The 22,914-nt window shown below is 34.1% G+C and overlaps 1 protein-coding gene across 11 annotated transcripts in view; it reads left to right on the top strand.

Moving 5' to 3' along the window:
- LOC106879265 (serine/threonine-protein kinase OSR1) overlaps positions 1 to 22,914 on the top strand; it is a 268,230-nt gene that overhangs the window by 237,349 nt on the left and 7,967 nt on the right. For 9 of the 11 annotated variants that reach the window (XM_089357459.1, XM_089357475.1, XM_089357489.1 and 6 more), the window contains 4 exons: positions 1 to 664; positions 16,044 to 16,084; positions 17,628 to 17,680; positions 22,419 to 22,487. The exon at positions 1 to 664 is cut by the window's left edge and continues 50 nt beyond it. In XM_089357459.1, coding sequence (XP_089213585.1) covers positions 1 to 664; positions 16,044 to 16,084; positions 17,628 to 17,680; positions 22,419 to 22,487 — 827 coding nt within the window. The remainder of the gene's footprint in view (positions 665 to 16,043; positions 16,085 to 17,627; positions 17,681 to 22,418; positions 22,488 to 22,914) is intronic. The other 2 variants (XR_016243128.1, XR_016243127.1) reach the window with 1 other exon arrangement.

The raw sequence follows: 22,914 nt of genomic DNA, 5'->3' as shown, positions 1-22,914 counted from the left end.
ACGAACCACAACAACATCTGCTTCTTCATCAGCTTCCCCTGCAGTGACATCTAACACCAATGACACTCAGGTGCCCAATAACACTAGTCCAAGCGAAACTACCAGTTCTGACACCCCACAGACCATGCCCCGGTCACAGCAGTCTCCGCAACCATTGATGGAAGATGCTAAAGTTCCTGCACCATCTTCAGGTACTGTGCCGCCACAGGCTGACACTGCCACAACCAGTAAACAGCTAAGTGCTGCTTCTTCAGCTGCATCAACAACACCAATGCCATCAACGGAATCACCGATGTCAACTAATAGCGCACCTGAAAATTCAAAGGATCAGGAAGCAGCTGTATCGCCGTCACCAGCGACATCATCATTGCCCCAAGCTTCATCAGCTATCCCTTCTACAGGTCAACTCCCCAATGAGCACTCTTCTTTGCTGACAACTGTGACTGATATGGCAGCAGGCAACCAAAATCTAGATAAAAATGCTGGCGCTCTGACTACTACTAATACTACTGTTACTGCTACGTCTCATACTACTGGCGCTGCTACCACTGGCATCTCCTCAGATGACAGTGTTGCGGCTAATGCAACCAGTCAAAGCACTCCTTCCTCTGCAGTTAAACAGTTACCCCACTCTGGATTACCAGCCGGGGAAACTTCATCGCAGGTGAGAACATAGGTACAAAGTAACTTAAGTAAACAAAACAAAACAAAACTACACTTCAAACAATTGGTGATGATATAAGCAAAATATTCTATACACGCACGCACACACACACACACACACACACACACACACACACACACACACACACACACACACACAGTTGTGTGTGTGGGTGTATTTAAACTTGTGTGTGTGCATATATTTGTACATATTTAAATGTGTGTGTGTCTGTGTGTGTGTATATATATATATATATATATATATATATATATATATATGTATATGCATGTATGTATTTGTATGGATATGTGAATATACATATGTGCATGCATGTTTATGTATTTATGTGTGTATAGATATGTAGACATGTAAGTGTGTTTGAGTGTGTAGATATGTGTGTGTGTATACACACATATATTTACATTTGTATATGTGTATGTATATTTGTTAGTATATAGTTGTGTATGTGCATACATGCATGCATCTATGTATGTGTGTATGCGTGTATATATTTCTGTATGTGAATGTAAACACATGCAGTGTGTGTGTGTGTGTGTGTGTATATATAAAACATACATATTTTATTTGCCTGTATGGCTGATATTTGCTTGCTGCTAGTGATGGTATATATATATATATATATATATATATATATATATATATATATATTGATTGTGTAAATCTATATGTGTGTGTATTGTGTAAGTCTATGCTTGTGCATGCATGTGTATATATACGTATATATTTGTATGGGTTTGAGTATATATATATATATATATATCTGTATTTGTATACTTATATGGATATGTAGATGCGCACGCACACACACACACACACATGAGTATTCTATTCGAGGCATTATGGAATATACTGAAAAACAGTGTGCTATTGATGGTGATAGTATTGCAGATGGACCATTAAATATATAAAAAAATAACAATGAAGAAGTTATTGAAATGTTACCTTTAAAATGTTTAATTAGTTCTAATAGTTCCAATTAAAAATTTCATTACAAAAGCTTTCAAGAAATCCTGAGAGAGTTATAGATTATGTAAGCATTTCAATGAATTGTGTGTTGCATTAGAATTGCCACACATATGGAGGTGATTAGAATCTGGGGTTATGGATTTTGTTCCATTGGGATTTAGTCAGGAATTAAATTAGGAATTGCAGTGCTTAATGTATTTTTTTTTTTTATCAGTGGCATAGTTATAACCTATTCCTTTAAATGGTACCATTTGGAAGAACTTATTCAATTATTTTAAAAGTATAGAGCACATATCTGAAGATGTGATTTGATTCAGATTTGTAAAAGCCAAATTGTACTGCCAGTGTAACATTTGTTGCAATTTGTAACTCTCTCTTGTTCTTTAGGATTAGGGTTCTTTAAAGTCTTTGAAAATGAGTTTTTAACTCAGAATATCAGGACTATTAGAAATTTTTAAGGAAACATTTCTAGATCTTTGTTATTATTGTTATTGAGATTTAAAGTTCTATCTGTATTGTTATGTCACTTTCTGTACAGGACACTGATTTTCTACACACAAGCATGATCTCTTTCTCTCTCTCTCTCTCTCTCTCTCTCTCTCTCTCTCTCTCTCTCTCTCTCTCCCTCTCTCTATCTATCTCTATCTATTTATCTATCTATCTGTGTGTGTGTGTGTGTATATATATATATATACACACACACACACATGTATAGACACACACATACATACAAACATACATACATACATATATGTGTTAGCTCTATACTTATAAGGTAGCTTCCATTTCCCCCCCTGTACTAATACTAACCCCACCAAGTCTCCCTATTTTCTTTAATTTACATAATACTAATTCTTCAAAAACTCTTAATTTAATATGTTCTCATTATTATTTCTTTTGCTGTCCCACATTACTAATCTGTTGTAGATTTTATTGAAGTTTATTTTTTATAAGGTCTTGTTTATTATTTGTGCATTATTTAAATTATATAAGTTACTCTCATTAAGCAAATTAGTTTACATATATCATTTATAGTTAAATTGTTTTCTTATTCTTAATTTACCAGTGTCATGGCAGCGTATTTGTGTTTTGAAAGTTAACCATTGTTTCTCTCATTAGTACATTTATATATTTAGACTTTTCTATTACTCTGCTTTGATTTTGTCTTGTGGAATATGACAGATAGTGGTTTTCATATTAGGTGTTGTAGCTTTCAAAAACTTTGTCATTTGAAACTATTTCTATGGTAGTAATCACTTTTTTCAGTCTTTTATCCTATTGAACTTTTTACCCTTTGTGTAGATAAAGAATTGATTCAAGTGTATATCTTCCATTCTTACAAACTGGAGATACCTTGAACAGGGAAGTTTATAAATCGAGACATTTATTCAAAAATTTTATGTTTGATCAGCTGTTGGATTTGGAAAAGAGATTGTTGGATTGTACTGGTTTGAAGTATTTAAAAAAAATTAGCAGTTTTTATTTGATTTAAATTCACAATATGATAGTTATATTCTAAATATGAAGTAACATAAATTTATTCTGAACTTTGAATAAATATCTATTTAATGAAACTTAAAGGATATGATTTCAGATATATATATATATATATATATATATATGAATGAATGAAAAATAAATCAGTAGGGTTGGCAAAATTTATAATGCCAGGCAGAATACCTGGTAGTATTTGAATTCCTCCCATCCAGGTTGGCTTTGCTTTTCATCTCTTTGATGTTAAAAAAATAAGTACCAGTTGAGTACTGGGCTTGATATGATTGACTAAACTGTTGAAAGCAATGCCCCAGCATGGCAGCATAACCAAGAAAAAGACAAAAGAAGAATAATGTAAAAATGATTGGAAGATTTTAAGATACATTTATCATTGGTGAAAGGATTAAATGTTATGGTCTCTTATTGTTATATAATTGTAAAACTTCTGTTAGTCTTAATGATTAACAAGTTTTTGTTCTAAAAGTGGAAATAATTTAAGTTAAAGCTACATTGAAAGCCATACCTAGTATTTGACACAAAGGAAATCAGGCATTTGATATTGTTTCATGGGTAAAACACAGGGTCATTGTTCGCTTCTGTAACCTCTGATCATTTTGGTTTTTCTGCAGTCCATTATGTTTGAATATATACTTTAAAACATGAAAGTAATTTGTTTCAGTTTGTAAAAGTCACTACTTGCATTAGAATTTGATAAAAGTATTTCAAATAATACATGTACATAACAAGAAAGAAGAAAGAAAAAAAACTGAAACTCTGAATATAGTCTTAATAAAAAAAGAAAGATAAAAAAAAAGCTCTAAGTATTTTTAAAATGGGAATCCAAGTCTGAAATATCAATTGTTAATATTCCAAGAATACTCGAAATTTATTGGTACCAATCATATATTATTCAAAATACCCAAAACAGTTCCTAATTTGATTTTTGATAAATTTTTTTATTGCTTTAGAAAAACCCTAATTAAGAACAAAACAGAACAAAAGCATTTCAAAGAAGAAAAAGAAAGTAGGAGGATATTTCCAAATATTAAAAAGAGAAAAAAAAAATGATGTCTTTTATTTCAGAATTGTTATAGCTTAACAGGACAACCATGAACTTTAGTGTACAACATGATCACAAAATATCTTTTATGGTGGGTTAATCATTTGAAAGGAATTGTTTTTTAGTGCTTTAAAATTTTGGAAATGTCTAAAATTCAATTTTGTCTGTAATTGATATTTCCAGAGGAATGGGTAGTAGTGGAAAGTGATTCTAAAAAAGTTATATGGAAATTTAATATTTATTATTTGTTGTCTAAAACCAATGGGAAATCAAGACATAAAAGAAGTGAGAGAAAGAGAGTGGGCAAAGCTTTTTATTTTCTTTCACTTATGAAATGGTCATTTTCTGTCATTTCCTTTGTTAATTTGTTGAAACATGAGCTCCAGCCAAGCTTGTCTACATTTGCATATAATTTTTCATAAAAATATTTTCTCTTTTAATTGTTGTTAAAATTCTATTTTAAATGGATTTTTTTAAAAAGTTTTTTCCCCTCCCATCCTTCATTTTAGGGAATTTATTCAGTCAGGTAAAATTCTCACCACTGCATATATTTTCTTAAGGTTACTTTTAATTTAGCCAAAAGGTTAAAAACTGATAATAAAAAAAGTAAAAGCTAACCAACAGAATTCAAATTTAGAACAAGTATTATTGAAATAGCTAATTGAGAACATTCAACAAAGATGCTGTAGTTAGTCACCCAACAGGTTACGACATAGTAGTGTACTGTAATCAGCCATCAATCTATATTAGTTAGTAGTATATGAAGTCTACCAATAAAATTGGTTTGGGATTTAAAGGCAGGGTGAAAAAGAATATATGGATTTGTTTCAGCTTGTTGAGAATTTAATTTTTAATGTCTTTGTGATGTTATTTAAAACTCATATGTAAAGTTTTTTTTACTCATTTCTGATAATGAAGATATTCTCTGAAAGAAGTTAACAACTGCACTGAAAAGTAATTTGGTATTTTATAAGTAATTAGTAGGGCTTTGAGTATCTTTATATTTTTTTTTACTTTAACTTATTTCTTTGTTTCATCTTTAAAAAACCTTAGATTTAATGAATATGCATAGGTAGTTCACCAGGCCACAGATAATTATATAAGTTTAATTTTTTATTTCTTAATATTTCTCACCTCCTTATTATATCATATCCCTCGTTAAGAATATCTGCTTATGCATAATTTTATTTTTTTAATGTAAACAAAAAAATGTTATCCTGCCTCTCCTCACTATGTCTATTCCCATTCATATCTATTTCTTTTGCTATACCCTTCATCCCATTTTGAAACCCTTTTTAATTATCACTATTTCAGTTTGCTTCTATCATTATCATTGTTAATCACCTTATTGCAAGCATCGCTGCTGGCTGAAAAACCTCCCACTGCGCTGCCAAGCAATACATCAAACAACAATTGCTAAACGTTTGCTGCTTATATATATATATGCCTTATTACACACTGTTTATGCAATTGTTCTGTTGTAGTTTTGTTTTGTTTTGTTTTGTTTTTAAATATTATTGTTTATGTTTCTTAATTATACTTCTTCTTTTCCTCTGGTTACTTGTTGCTAGAAATCCACTGTCTTAACCAGTTCATATTATTATAGCAACTGTGGAACTTGAGGTGACTCTCAAGGCTGGGCTATTTTGTTGAAGCAGTTTATTCACACACCCTCATGCACACACAGGAATGTCAGTTTTATATTTTTTTTAAAATTATTTCTTGAATGAAGTATTTGTTTTCAAGACAATCATTATTTTGTTCTCTAGTGACAGGAAACTTTAGCTGATACTTAGAATAATTATTGATTATTAACTTACATAGTTGTCACTAACATGTAGCCACAATATTTTCACAGACCAAGTTTTGTGACCCAAATTTCATTTAACTATGTTTGGAGAAAGCTTGTAGTTCCTGATTTCTTGTTTTCTACATTAATCTTAAATTAGCTGTGAACCTTTATTTGAAAATAAAAAAAGGAATAAACTATTAGTGAAGTCACTGTTAATTTATCTAATGCTGGGAGCATTAAAAAGTTAATGAAAATGTGGCAGTTATATTGACATATACTTGATCTAACATGGGTGTTTTTCTTTAATGTCTGTAACGTAGTTATTATATTATCAGCTAATGAAATGGTTGATGAGAGATGCAATTTCCAGATATACATGCAAGTGCTAACAACTAACAGACTGAATTCTCTGGGATGGAAGATAGTTTGGGGTTAATGTAAAAAATTCACTCTTTTTAATATTGAAGCTGTCTTTTACTTGGCCTGCAGTGACCATCTCCTTTGTTAAGACATTCCATGCTAGTGTTTTCCACTTTGACATAAATCCCTCTTGCACAGGCTTAGAAGTAAGAAGAATGCAGCACTTGATATTGATGGGGCTAGTCTAAACGATGCTAAAAGCACTTCTGTTTTAAGGTCTTACTTTATTGACTGCATTGTCTAAATTTGCTAATTTTTAATAAATTTGATGATTGTCGTTTGAAGCGAAAACTAACAATAGTTATGCTGCAAAAATGTTTTTAGAGTTGTTTTTTTTTTTTGAGTCTTTCAAAAAAGAATTTTAAAATCATGGTTGTCTTGAAAACTGCTTTTTACCATTTGTTTGCTAAAGCCATCATTGAGGTTCACTGTATGACGAAGAAAAAACTTTGCTGCTTTTGGAAGACATCGTTCTCTTCTACCTGTTTATTGGTAAACTAGTGCCTAAGCCAAACTGTAAGTACAGGAAGAATGGTGGTCTCTGGAAGTTGTAGAATTGGAAGAATTAAAATGTCTGTTGATGAGTATATGTTGATAGCAATAGTTTAATATTTAAGCATTTATTCACTGTATCTTTTTAAATGAATGTACTAGAAAAAATTGTTAAACTTGTCACAGCTTATACATGAATCATTATAATTGATATTTGTTGACATTGTTTCTTTTAACCTTATCCTTTTCACTTTCTATTTCATCATTTCGGCGTATTAAACTTTAAAGTAAAAGGTAATTGTATCTGCAGCACAGCAAATTCTGAAATGAAATGAAATGAAATATGTTTTATGTATGTGTAGCCAGGGGTATATATTCTGGGTCTGCTAGAATATATACCCCTGGTATATATTCTGCCATTTGAAAATGGCAAATTCATTATAAATATTAACATTTCTCATTAATTTAATCACAAATCTAATGGAAAAGTTTTGTTATATCCCTGCTTGAAATTTGGTGGCATTGGGTGTGACAGCACACCCAATACACCAACCATCATACACCACTATGTGTAACCCTTATCAACTACTAAGTTAGGATAAATTGATATACTAAATATAAGGATTTCTTAGAATCTTTTAAAATCTTTTAAATCCTTTAACCCTTTAAACATTTAAACCTGCCATATCTGGCCAAAATATTCTACCTGTTTTATGTTCAAACCAGCCAGATTTGGCCTCTCATGCTTACCCTACAGTGTCATTCTAAAAATAAACAATCACATCATCAAAATCTCAAAGCTACAAGATAATGCATGATTAATTCAAAACAATGTGAATAAATAAGCATGATATTTAACTGAATAATCTGAATGCTAAGGGGCTAAATAAGCACAGGTGTGGCTGTGTGGTAAGATGTTTGCTTCCAAACCACATGGTTTCAACTTCAGTCCCACAGTGTGGCACCTTGGGCAAGTGCTTTCTGATATAGTTCAAGGCCAACCAAAGCCTTGTGAATGGATTTGGTTAACAGAAACTGAAAGCCAATTGTGTGTATGTATTGCTATAGCTATAGCCACCTATATTATACTCTCTTTTACTCTTTTACTTGTTTCAGTTATTTGACTGTGGCCATGCTGGAGCACCACCTTTAGTCGAGTAAATTGACCTCAGGACTTATTCTTTGTAAGCCTAGTACTTATTCTATCAGTATCTTTTGCCGAACCACTAAGTTAAGGGGACGTAAACACACCAGCATCGGTTGTCAAGTGATGTTGGACACACACACACACACACACACACACACACACACACATACACATACATACATGTAGTTGGTAAGCAAGCTACTTTCCACACAGCCACTCCTGTACCTATGTATATGTATGTGTGTCTATGTATCTTTGTGTTAATACCCCACTCCACTATTCAACAACCAGTGTTGCTTTGTTTGTGTCCCTTTAACTTAATGATTCAGTATAAGACTGATTGAAAAAGTACCAGACTTTTAAAAAAACAAAGCACTGAGGTTGATTCGTTTGACTAAGATCCTTCAAGGCAGTGCCCCAACGTGGTTACAGTCCAATGACTGAAGCAAGTAAAAGATAAAAGACATAAAATATATAACGAAGAAAAGATTTCTTAATATGTTAATACATTACACTGGCCAAAATGATTTGTGGCATTTCGTCTGTCTTTACATTCTGAGTTCAGATCCTGCTGAGGTCAACTTTACCTTTCATCCTTTCAGAGCCAATAAGTACCAGTTAAGCACTGGTGACCTTGTGCCAAAATTTGAAACCAGTATTTTTTTTTTTTCTACTCTAGGCACAAAGCCAGAAATTTTTGGGGAGGGGGCCAGTCGATTAAATTGATCCCCAGTATGCAACTGGTACTTAATTTATTGACCCCAAAAGGATGAAAGGCAAAGTCAACCTCGACGGAATTTGAACTTAGAATGTAAAGACAGACAAAATTCCACTAAGCATTTTGCCTAGTGTGCTAACATTTCTGCCAGCTCCCCACCTTCTCATAAAAGCCGGTTTCCTGGTTCCATTGGTGTATAGGTTCCCCACCTGGTTGGGACGCCAGTCTGTTGCAAGTGAGCTGCTAGATGCAGGAGGAAAGAGTGAGAGAAAGTTGTGGCGAAAGAGTCAGCAGAAGTTCGCCATTACCTTCTGCCGGAGCCACATGGAGCTTAGGTGTTTTGCTCATAAACACACACATTGACTGGTCTTAGATTCAAACCGGCAATCTCCGCTCTAACCACTAGGCCATGTGCCTCCACTTGAAACCAGTATATTAATACATTAATGCAAATTCCCACATATCTACACTTCCACCAATAAATTTGATATACTGAGACATGTGACCAGTGAAATGATGTTGCTGCCACTGAATCATCTTATCCTACGTTAATACCAAAATTAAGGTATTGACCAGTAGAAATAAGTTTCAGCAAGAATATTCTGTGGTGTTTAATTGCTTGCTTTTATTTGTGATTTAAAATCCTGTTGGGGTTGCTTGTCATCCTTTTGAGGTTGATAAAATATTTACCAATCAGTTAAATTGAGGTTGGCTGTTTGTGTTAGAAATGACAGGTGGCAGAATCATTAACACACTTGACAAAAACCCTTAGCAGAAGTTCATTTGGCTTTACATTCTAAGTTCAAATTCTGCTGAGGTCAACTTTGCCTTTCATCCTTTCAGAGTTGATAAAATAAGTAGTTTGAGCACTGGGGGTTGATGTAATTGACTTCTCTCCTCCCCTAAAGCTGTTGGCCTTGTTTCAAAATTTGAAACCATTAGCTATATTTAAAGTGGTGGATTGACAGACTAGTAAGAACATTGGAAAAAAATTCTTGCAGTATTTCTTCCAGTTCTTTACATTCTGAGTTCAGATTCTACCAAAGTTAACTTTTATTTTATCTGTCTGGGGGTCATTAAAACAAAGTACTGGAGAGTATCAATCAAATGCTGGGTCATTCATTGACTAATGCCTCCACCAAAATCTCAGGCCTTGTGCCTATATTGCAAACAATTAGTATTAGTAATATCACATTATATTCTCATGTGTAAGCTTTTGTTCTCAAATTGTAATAGTTATCTTTTTTATCTTTTACTTGTTTCAGCTTGTTGGTCGTAATTTGTTTTTTTTATTGTAACCCTTTAGCATTCAGATTACTCTGTTGAATGTAATGCTTATTTATTCACATTGTTTTGAATTAATCATGTATTATTTCGCAGTTTCAAAACTTTGACAATGTGATAGTATTATTTTTTTAGAACGACATCATAGGGGGGGGGGGGGGTGAGAGGCTGGATCTGACTGGTTTGAACATCAAACAGGTTGACTGCTTGGGCTGGATGTGGCTGGTTTAAATGCTAAAGGGTTAAGTTTCTCTCAAGCTATTCTCTACTGGCTTAAAAAAAAGGAGGGATACTTTATACATACACAATACACAAAGAAAAGGTCCTAATATGCCTGGATGGGGCTGACCTAGAGTTAAACCACAACAAGAACAGGCATATGGGAATCTAGACACACCAGCTATTGTAAATAGCAATAAATGGTTGCAGTTAACTTGAGACACTGGTTGGTAACTTTGCCAGCCCAAATGGAGACTTATGCTGCCTGTATAAAGTGCACACACATGCACTCTCCTCACCTCTGTCCGTCTCTCTCTCTCTCTGGCATGCAGTCGTATATGTTCTTTCTTTGACACATACACATGCTCTCTTTTTCATACACACTGGCATACCTTCTTTCTTCCATACACACATGCACACTCTTTCTTTCTTTTTTTCCATACCCCTCTCATTCTCTGTCACACATGTACATGTTCTCTGTTTCTCATTTGCGCACTCACCCAAACATATGTCCTTCTCCCAACATCTCTTTCTCATTCTCACACGCCCACATACGCACTCATACTTAGACATTCTTTCTTTCCCTTCCTGTCATTTATTCATCATCTCTGTCTTTGTTTCTTTCTCTTATATACTTATCTCCCAATCAAACTAATTCTTTTAATTTCAGAATCATGATGCCTTGCTGCAGATATTCTCCATCTTTATATTGATAATTACAATTACCTTTTTCACGTTTGATATTTAAATATTGATTCTGAACAAACTTTCTGTAAAGTTTTACCATAATTTCTTTTGAAATTTGGTAGAATTCTTCAACAGTGTGAAAACATTTTGATCCAAGTGAACATATTTTTAAATATATTACATTAACAAAAACAATGTCTACATTTATTGTTACCATGTTTTATTGTTGCTCTGTAAGATGTTTCAATAGTTAAGTCAGTATTGTCTCCAAGATTTAATTGGCTGAAAAATCAACCAATAAATACATGTTGTTGCTACTATCTGGAAATTGAAATTGCTTGATATTTCAAGGGTTGGGTTTAGTTGTGCAACTCAAATTGTGCCTGTTGTCTCTTATATAAGATGTTCTTTGTACTATCTTCATTGAAATGATTTGTTGACTTGAATTTTAATTAATGCAAGGTTATTGTTATCAAACGTTTTTAACTTTTAATCTTACAACTACAAGTAGTGTTCATTATTTGAACTTACCTCTCATTGCTCTGTTGGAAAAAATGCAACTTGTACTTTTGTAATCCAGAGGAAGGACAACAATTGTTTAAGATCTGCTCTGCTCCAATGATAAAAATTTTCTTAAATAATCAACCCTTGTTAGCAAGAAAGACTCAATATGATTTGAAAAATGAAAGTTTACAAAATAGATTATAATTATATTTTCTCCACCACAAATACATTTCTTTTACTATTAATATATAGAACATGCTGATGCCCATTGAACATTCTGAATGAGAGGTCTGACTAAAACTTTTATTTAGGCCTAATTGGAATTAAATATAAGTTAAGCAAGGAAGAATAAAAAATATTCTTTCAGAAATGTGGCACAAACGAATTACAAAATCTAATCACCATCAGTGTGAGAGAACCAATTAATATCTTATTGATATCTTTTGAAATCAACCTGCTCTAGATTGCTTCATTTTCTATGATATAAAACCTTTCTTTTTTTTAACTGGTTATGTTTGAATTAAAACCTCTCATTATAATTTTAGGTAAGAACCTTTTGTCTAATCAGTTACTGTACCAAATCTGTTAAAATTCTTAATTATTTTCAAAATCAATTGAAAATCATTGAAAGTATCTTTCTTTGGAAATCTGGTCCCACAAGGTTTAATTCAAACAAAGTACTAGAAATCTGACTTGTTTTCATGATGTTTCAAAAAGTGAGTCTGTAAATTAGGGGTTAATAAGGAACCTTGCTCATGGAAATCTGAACATTGAAGTGTGTGCATGTGTGTCTATATATATACAGACACACACACACACACACATACATATATATATATATATATATATATATATATATATATATATATATATATATATATATATATATATATATATATATATATATATATATATACACACACATATACACACACACACACACTAGGTGCTTTCCAGGAGTTTTGAGACTTTTTTCAGGACAGACATTTTTTTTAATTTCAGAAACGTATAAAACATCAAATCTCCTTCAAACTAGGATCCTCTGGCTTCCGTGTACTTGTAGTGCTCCAGTTACTTTCTTCAAAATGGTGTCACAGCCTCCTTTATCTTCTCCTTCAGTTCGGAGAACAACCAAAAGTCACAGGGAGCAAAGTTCCGACTGTAGGGAATGTGACGGACAGTTTTTATGCCCATCTTTGTCTCGTAGTTAGTTACCCAAGCTCACAATCATGAATGAAGTCATGTGGTTCAGTGGTTAGAACAACAGGCTCCCAATCATGATGTTGTAAGTTCAATTCCAGGACTGGGCTGTGTGTTGTGTTCTTGAGCAAGGCACTTTATTTCATGTTGCTCCAGTTCCCTCAGCTGTAGAAATGAGTTGCAACATCATTGGTGCCAAGCTGTATTGGCCTTTGCCTTTCCCTCAGATAACATCAGTGGTATGGAGAGGAGAGGCTGGTATACATAAGCAACTGCTGGTCTTCCACAAACAACCTTGCCCAGTCTTTTGCCTAGGAAGGGGACTTTCTAGGTGCAATCTCATGGTCATTCATGACTGAAGCGGGTGTCTTTACCCTTTTTTAGTTACCTGGATGGAATTGTGAACTGGTGCATTGTCTTGGTGCAGGTGCTCTGGTCTTTTGTAATATTACCTCTTCCTGTATTCCTTCAAAACCTCCACAAAATACTTGACTGATCAACAAGAGGAGCCCAGTGAATGTAGATGATACCCTTGTTAAAAAAGGGGACCATCATAAAACATCACACTGGAATTACTTTAGCTGGCCTCTTGTGCCACTGAAAAACAGATGCATAAGCAGTTATGAACATTTCACAAGTTTCTGTTGCAGTTTTGCCCAGTTTAACCCAAAATTTGATTGCACTTCCAAATGGTCTTCACATCCCAATTGTATTCTGCAAACTAGTCAGCTGTGACAAGCAGTTTTTAGCAGGTAGGGTGTGTTTAAAGTGCTGTTACAGTTGTTACTTTCAATCTGGAATAACAAAAGTTGGCAGATCTGCTTATTAGATGTATAGTAATGATAAAATTACAAAAATCTAGGACAGTTATAACTGCCTCTCCTTAACATGTTTCAAAACTTCTGGAATGCACTATGTGTGAATGTGTATATGCAAAAGGGGATTTGTGAAATGCGAGCAATTACTCAGTCAGCGCTTATGTGAATTCATAGTTAACAGAAGGGAAAACAATGAAGTAAATCTAAAATATTCTGCACAAACTGAAAATCCAGGAAATTTTTGTCAGTCACAGGGTATAACATAAAGCAAATCAGAGAATGAAGATATTAGTATCATATTTATCTGGTTGTAATCATTTTGATAACAAATTTGGAGTAGATCAATCCTTTAACATGCATTTAATGATAATTGTTTGAGGTCATAATGAAATTGCAGGATTGTGTTTAATTAATATTGCATTAAGTTCTTATACATGTTCCAGCATGTTAAACGATTTACTTACCTCAGCTGTTTTTGAATCCATCATAACCAGATAATAAATGTGATACAGCTATCTTTATCCCTTTATTTGTTATGTATGTATATATTCATATTCTTCTTTGTGCTATTGACATTTTCTAGGAAACTTTTTTTTTTCCTTTTCATGAAAGAAATCATTGATTACTGGTTAACATACATTGTTCAATCGACCATTTAATCAATTTCCAGTTTGACCAGCATAAGGAAAACTGCTATCTCTGGTTTGAAACAGCTGTCTTTCATAGTATTTAATGGTGTATGTACGTCATTGAATTTAACATCATTCTCTATTGATATTTTTACCCACTGTGCCAAGGGCTGGATGGCAAAAATACAAGTGGTATAGAGGTCACTGGTGTAGTAACAATTGATATTGCAAAAGTATGACAGTTGTCAGTAGCTTGAGACAGCATAATACTAGAGATATGTTAGTCATTTTGGTGGCAACTTTCCCTATGTTGGTCAGACTTGAAGTTGATGAAATGGTTAATAGATAGTTGAGCACTGTGTTAACCTGCAATTAATGATTTCTCTAATAAAGTTTCCTAGATAATATCAGTTGCATAAAAAGAATAATATATATTTATGTATGTATGTATGCATGGTAAAAGAAATTGTCCTGTTTTATCTTTGAGGGACAATTCATTTGTATCAGTTAGTCTTAGTGGGGAAATGATCATCACTTTTTCAGATTTTTGTTTTATCAGGAAGAGTTGTTCAGCTGTGAAACATTTGCTTTGGGGATGTGTATGGAATACCGTATTTGCCAGCATATAAGTCACAATTTTTTTTTTTTAAATATGTAAAAAATTGCCCACCATCTATTGTGGCTGTATTATGGATGGGAAATTGAGTGTTGTGGCTAGGGACCCAAATGAACACAAGTCCACGAGGTACAATAATTGTTACTAATAATAAAATATTGAAATGTCACAGTCTGTTAGCAGAAATTTATGAAAAGATTGCTTATGGTACTTTGGCAATTATGTGGAGAGGTTGCACCATTTCATTATACCTTCTTTCCCAGCATACGTAACCCATGCCTGATATGTATTTTACATTATTTAATTATCTGTTGCCTTTATCTTTTACCTTTTACTTGTTTCAGTCATTAGACTGTGGCCATGCTGACCAAAATATACACAGTTGATATGAAAGAAGATAAATCTGAAATATGGTATTCACATAACATAGTTTATATACAGAAGACCTGCCCACCACGACAGAATTGAGATCTTAAAACTAAGGTGTCATGTAGAAAGCATTGCATGGATGCTGGTGCCATGTAAAAAGCACCAAGTATACTTTGTAAAGTGGGTGGTTGGCATTAGGAAGGGCATCCAGCCATAGAAATCAAGTCAAAACAGACTAAAAGACCTGGTGTGGTCTCTGGTCTTGCCAGCCCATTAAACTGTCCAACTCATGCCAACCTGGAAAATGGACTTTAAGTGTTGATGATTATACAATAAATTTGTGGTTTCATTATATTGTTAGAGAATCATACTTTATTTTACCTTATGAAACTGTTTTAAAATATCTTTCAATGAGTGTATGATGGAACAGACAAAATTTGTTTTTATTTATTTTTGCTTTTTCACAAAATATACTTGTAAAATAGGGTCATGTCTCTCTAAGAGTACCTCTTATATGCTGGCAAACGTAGCATATAAATTCGAGAAACTATTCTATCTCAGCTGTGTAATCCTCCTGAAAAAGAAACAAATTGAAAGGTGTTAATATCTCTACAGAAAATTTGAGACCAAAAAAAAAAAAAGGAATGGGGGAAGAAAATATTACTTTTGAATATGTAATTAGTATTTATACAGAGATTAGGTATATCTCAAAGAGGAAAGAATACTAAGCAACATTGTTCTTATTTAAAAAAAAAAAATGTCTTGGAGAAATATTGACAATTTCAACCTTTTATGTTTATGCAGCTACATGAATTCTCTCATGTAGTGATTGTTTAACTGCTATCTCTTCCACAGATTTTTATAGCACTTCTTGTGTTGCTGTTTAAGACATATTATGAACTGTTCTCATATTTTTTTTTATTTCCCCCCACTCTGTTGCTAGAAACCAGTAGAGGTACCAATTGGACTGGTCTTGCGATTAAGGTTAGTGCATTATTCTACATGTTTCCAATTTTAAAAAAATATTGTTATTCTTTTCTTGTTCATGGTTTCATGCTGTATATTTTGTTCTTTTTCTAATAACGCAGTGAATTTTAAAAAAACTCAGTTCTTTATTCTTTTGGCTACATTCAACTATCTCACTTGTCATGTGTTGTCTTAACTTCAAACAATTTCAATAACTTATTACTATATTGTAGTAATATGGTAAAATCTGGCATTCAAGGAAACTGGTATGGTTGGTATTCAAGTAATACACTTTCTATAACTCGGTCTTTGATCTTTCCACTATAAAAGAAATGTAACTTAAAACAGGTAACAAATCTGTAATGAGAAAGAATTTAAATTTAAAAAAGATTTTTTAATAAAAAAAAGTAGCAAACAATAATTGTTTGTGTGTTTGTGTATGCTTGTATTAGCAAATGTGACTGTTAAAATACTGTAATGTTATAGTTTCATCTTGTGCATTATTTAAGTGACCAAATTTGTTGCTCCATGAAAAATGTTGGTTAAGATATTCTTTTATGTTTATCATTTATTTTATACAGACCCATCTAACTATCTTCAATCATCTGTATACATCTAGGTTGTGACTCACTATAAAGCTAATACTATTTTGTCTTATTTCACCTGTCCAATCCAGACAAATGCAAAATACAGCAAAGTTAAAATAGCTAAATCTTTTATGCCTTCTTGCTGAAACTGTATTAGTTGGCATGCTCATTTTCACTATTTCAATACTGGAATACATATAGTCCAGATATCAATCAGAATACCAATGTAATTTAGTTGTTACCCTATTTTCTATACCAGTGATTTCCAATGTTGGGCACACATCCCAGCGATGGACCTTTGGAATATTGTGGTGGAGTATGGAATCTAAATTTTTTTCCTTTTTTAGTGGGACATGGAAGTGTGAAAATCTTTTTTTTTTTTTTTTCGCAACAAACATACGAACACCTATAATTTTTTTCTAGCCACTGGTGAGACATACATTTTTCTGGAAAGTTATAGTGGGGTTGGAAAATACTTCTTTATTCAATGAAGCACTGTTTTCTAGAATATATATACTGGACAGGCAGATCTCATTAGCTAGAGGGTGTGTGTTTGGGGGAACTACCCTTCTAGGAGAAGGAAAAATCCCAGTTCCAAACCTCCACTGCCTTGCAGCCATACCTGACTTATATAGAAAAGGCTTCAGGAGTAAACCTTGGGGAAAAAAATCAGGAGTTGGAGCCCCTGAGGCAGTTTGATATTATCTACAACCTTATTCTGGCAAGTTGTGTGATGACAGTGGTGCCAAATTGCAATGGCCATGCTGTTCCTTTGGATCCATCAGCAACGTAGAGAGTGGAGACATGCTGCATGGACAACAGCTTGTCTTCTATACCATAATACTACCCAGGCACATCAAAAAATCTATCAAATCATTCAGTGAAGAAACTAGATTTTCAGCATTGTGTGTGTGTGTGTTAATAACAATAGTAATTTTGTTCAAAGATTTAATTATATATTTGTTTATTTACAGAAATGAGAAAAGAGTTCTAAATGACATCAAATTTGATTTTACGCCAGGACAAGGTATTCCAATGACTAAATTCTTTTCTCAGAAAATAATCGGTCTTCCGAATGTGCTTAGTCTGTCCTACTTTACCTAAGTCTTGAAAATAATATCATATTCTCAAGGGACCCTTATCTACTTCATTATCCGGCTCATAATAAATGTTAGTTAAAACTTAACAGCAGTAGACATGAGTGAGGTAGTGGAGAAAATGGATTAAAGAGATTACTAGACTTAATTTCAAGAAATCATTATTAATCTGTAACAGTGGTACAATGTCAGGTATTGTCATTTAAATTGACGCTGCTACTTGACTGATGATACATCTTATTGATTTATTGATGCTACTACTTGACTGGTGATATAGTTTATTGACTCCAGAAGCATGAATGGCACAGTTGACCTCAACAGGACTTGGCCTCAAGAAATATTAGTAACAATTAGAAAACATAGCAGGGTAAGAAAGCCTTACTGAGTTTAGATTCATGCCTCACTACTCAGGTTTGTGTGTATCCTTGTCTTGACATCATGGGATGGTTGTAAATCAGTGATTCCCAAAGTGGGTGGTACTACCCCTCTGGGGGCAGTGAAAAGATCCAGGGGGCATTGAAGAAAAATGAGGTGATAACGGGGTGACCGAAACGGGGCGACTGAAACGGGGCAATGAGTGTAAAAAAATATGCAGAATAAAGGGTTAATTACGTTAAGTTTTTATTTGTGAAATACTGTTTTGAATTTGCTGCAGATAATGGTCTATGTCTGTGATGGTAAGTTGGGGGTGGGGTGCACTAGGAATATTACCTTAGAATCAATGAACATCACCATCATACAAGCAATGATGTTTGTTTCCACTCTTCTGTGGAGAACACTTCTGGCCAAGGTGAAATATTCCTTGCTTGGTAACAAGTGTAGCTTGGTGACAGAAGGGGTATTTGTAGAAAAGCTGACCTGTGCAAGCATAGAAAAAGTGGACATTAAAACAATGATGATGGAAACTGTATGTGGTGGTTAACACTTGGGACATGGAAAATTAGAGTTTTGTTGAAAGCATGAATTTTAGTGACGTAGGTGAAATGGCGGGTAGAAGGATTCTGCCAAGTTATTGGAGTCCCTCTTTGTAAAATACCAGTTCTGTTGTAATTTTTGAAGTGGAAAAAAATTGAGAGGTGCCAGGGTGATGGAATTTGGTTGTGGGGATGTGTCTGAGCTGGGTCAGAGGAGAAACATATTTACTATGTGATAATCAACCACATAGAACTAGTGGAGTTCTGATGATCTTGCTGACTTGTTCTAAATCAATGTTCCCTCTAATCTACATAGCTGAGCAGCTGCACACTCATTGAATATATGTGGCTTGCATCAAAATGCTTCTAGTCACTTTATTTTACAAACATTTGCTTGATGAGTTGCATGAAAGTGCTGCATAGTAGATTTGGACTTAAAATATTTGTTTGCTCAAAATATTTAATGATTTAACATTTAAACCAGCCATATCTGGCCAAAACATTCTGTTTTATGTTCAAATTGGCTGCACCTGGCCCCTGACACCAATCCTACAATATCATAGTAAAAATTAACATTTACTTCATCTCAAAGTTACAAGATAATGCTTGATTAATTCAAAACAAATGTGAATAAATAAGCATTACTTTTGACAGAATAATCTGAATGCTAAAGGGTTAAGTTTTGCTCAGTGATTGGGAAAAATTACCGGGAACATTGACTAAAAGATATTGGGCGTGTGGCAGGGGTTGAAGGTGTTGTTTTTATTCGTTGAAGAATGATGAGATTTTCCAATGGGTGCATACCTGTGGCTGTTAGGCACCCGGTACACACTATGGAGTGGTTTGCATTAGGAAGGGCATCCAGATGTAGAAACAAACTGGAGTCAGATGCAGCTCTCCGGCTTACCAGTTTCAAGTCAAACTGTCCATCCCATGCCAGCATGGAAAATGTACACCAAACAATGATGGTGCATAGGTACAGGTTTAGCTGTGTGGTTAAGAAGCTTGATTTGCAACCATGTGGTTTCAGGTACAGTCCACTCTGCGTCTCCTTGGGCAAGTGTCTTTTACTATAGCTTTGGGCTGGCCATTGCCTTGTAAGTTAATTTGATTGGCAGACACTATGTGGAAACCCATTGTGTGTGTTTGTGTTCCCCCTATGCTTGACAACCAGTGTTGGTTTATGTCCCCATAACTTAGTGATTCAGCAAAGAGCATGATAGAATAAGTATCACACAAAATAAGTGCCAGGAACAATTTGTTTGACTAAAAACCCCTCAAGGTGGTGCCTCAGCATGGCCTTAGTCCAATGACAGAAACAAGTAAAAGGTATTGAATTTAGTTTGTAGTTAAAGCTGTTCAAGCTGATTATTAAATTAATGCATTGAATAAGTTGGAACAGCTGCCTTTGCATTCAGTAATTCCAAATTGTATGTTAAATAGAAAATCGAAAAGACAGTGTGTTGAAATTCTGTCTGAAACAGCTTTCATACATTGAATGATAGAAACTGAATAAATATAGTGGAGAGTATCTTTTGTTTATTTTTCATATAATATTTTATAACTGATAGGTTGTGACTGTTGGCATTTCTAATATCTTTCTCATATTTTAACATAATCACATCAACCTCATTAAATGGAGAGGACAATTGAAATCTACAGATGTTACTTAGAATATATTTTTAAAAACAGGAGTCCCACCTATTATAGCCCTGGTTTTACCAGAGCCTTGTGAGTGAATCTGGTAAATGGAAACAAGGTGGCGAGCTGGCAGAAACGTTAGCACACCGGGCGAAATGCTTAGCGGTATTTCGTCTGCCGTTACGTTCTGAGTTCAAATTCCGCCAAGGTCGACTTTGCCTTTCATCCTTTCAGGGTCGATAAATAAAGTACCAGTTACGCACTAGGGTCGATGTAATCAACTTAATCCCTTTGTCTGTCCTTGTTTGTCTCCTCTATGTTTAGCTCCTTGTGGGCAGTAAAGAAATAGGAAACTGAAAAAAGTCTGTACATATATATATATATGTGTGTGTGTGTGTGTGTGTTTATATGCTTGTATGTTGTTGTCTCCTTGCCTTGACTTCACATGATAGTTGTAAATAAGTGTCATCACCATTGTCCTTCATTTCCAGTATTCTGTGAAATCATGTCTGGCCATGAGGAAATACTACGTTGCTTGGAAATAGAAAGGGTATCCAGTAATAGAAAATCCTCCTCAACAAATTCTGTCTGATCCATGCAATCATTGAAAGTGGCTGTTGATGTGATTCTTCCAAAAAATTAACAGATTTGGAATATGGGTGCTTGTGTACATAAAAGCACCCATGCAGATGCTATGTAACAGCGCCTGTGCTGGTCCCACATAACAGCACCCATGCTAGTCCTACATAAAAGCACCCAATGCACTCTGTAAGATGGTTGGTGTTAGTAAGGGCATCCATCCATAGAAACCATGCTAAAACAGACAAATGAAGCCTGGGCAGCTCCCCAGTTTCGGTCAAAAAATCCAACCCATGTCAGTATGGAGAACAGATGTTAACCCTTTCGTTACTATATTTCTGGCCAAAATACACCCCTCATGAGTTTCAATTAAATTCTAAAATAATCATGAATTTAGACTAGTCTCATTAAACACCTGTAACTTTTTTATTTATCAACATATTAATGTGATATTTGGAACATAATTAAAGAAAGGGTTCTTAATCAATTCTATTGCATAATTTTTGTCTCTAAGTTCTCCACGTACTGGGTGGGGGGGTACTGCTAGTGTCTCTCACATGTAAATATTGGTTCAGCTTCACGAATCGTACTCGTTCATAATACTGGAAATATATTCATCGCCAAAAGGTTCCTGATCGCTCCAGTAATTTGTTATTCTGGGTAATTGTCTAATACCCATAATAATATTTATGGCAAAAAATGCCCGTATTTCATCTACAGTTGCAGAAAACCACAAGCTATCTTTTTTTTTCCGGTTTGTTTACAATCTGCGTAACGGTTTGTTTCCGCAGTAATCATTTCAAACAAGCATGAAAAAGAAGTCTAAAGGTTTCGCTTCCTGAGAAAGACTATGGGTAGACCCTGTTTCCTCAGAAAAATTGTTAATAAAAATATTTTAAAAATCTTTTTCTGGTGTAAAATCTTCCTCGCTGTCGCCGTCGCTGCTTTCAGTTTCGGATACAGAAATATCCGATTCATTATCGTTCACCACGTGCCTTTGTAGCTCATTCATTCTTTTCTTCGATATCTCGATATCTTCTGTTGAAAAACCTTCAAATTCAGAATCACTGCTTGATAGCAAGAAACTCCTCTCCATCTTCAAAGTTGAAAAAAATTAACGCCGCAAAAAATGTGGAAAAAAATCTTCCAAAATTCACTGACATTATTTGGCGTGATATTTGAACTCAGAGACAATAACTCAACTGTTTGCAAAGTGAAATCAGGTGTTTGAACGAATGTACTAACGAAATTTGGGTTCAAATATACATTTAAATAACAATGGGTACGCTCGGCCAGCTACGGCTGGGTTAGTCTTATGAACCAAAACCGGGTTAGTAACGAAAGGGTTAAATGATTATGAATGTGACACAGATGAAGTCTAAGACTGAATTTTGGTTATGTGATTGACTACTATCAGATTCAATTAATTGTTTTGAATAAATATACATAATTGGGCATATTTACAATAGATATGCATGTATGAATGTGTATGTGTTTTTTTCTGGTTTCTAAATTCAAAACTTTATTCTTTTAGATACATCAGATAGTGTCTCCAGAGAACTAGTTGAAGCTGGTCTTGTTGATGGTCGTGATTTAATTGTTGGTAAGCAAACTTTTTTATTTCTTTTTTTTCCATCCCCTCCATTCAGTTATTCCTGAGAGGGTTGCGAGGGTAGAATTCTTGGGCATCTCCTGTATAGGCTCTTGTCAGAAGCAACCAACATTAGGTTTTCCAACTGGATCCCCAAGTGTGATCAACTGAGACTATGGATAATATCTAACCATTTCATTCTTGATTTACTCTTGGGTCTCCTGCCTGTTTACTTGACTTGAATAATCTCCCTTGCAATGCTTTTCTGTGACATTTTAATCATGTCTGCAGTACCAGAACTGTGACCTCTCAATGGGGAGAAGTAATAGTTCAACCTGGAGAGACTCTGTTGAGTAACGTTACTCCAGAAATCCCATGTTTTGGCTGCTTGTTTTATGTTTTCTAAATTTTACAATCTTAAATTCTGATTACAATTAGA

The sequence above is a fragment of the Octopus bimaculoides genome, chromosome 1 (genome assembly GCF_046866305.1).
Source record: "Octopus bimaculoides isolate indiv1 chromosome 1, ASM4686630v1, whole genome shotgun sequence".
Taxonomy (NCBI): domain Eukaryota; kingdom Metazoa; phylum Mollusca; class Cephalopoda; order Octopoda; family Octopodidae; genus Octopus; species Octopus bimaculoides.
This window is presented reverse-complemented; position numbering and strand designations above follow the sequence as displayed.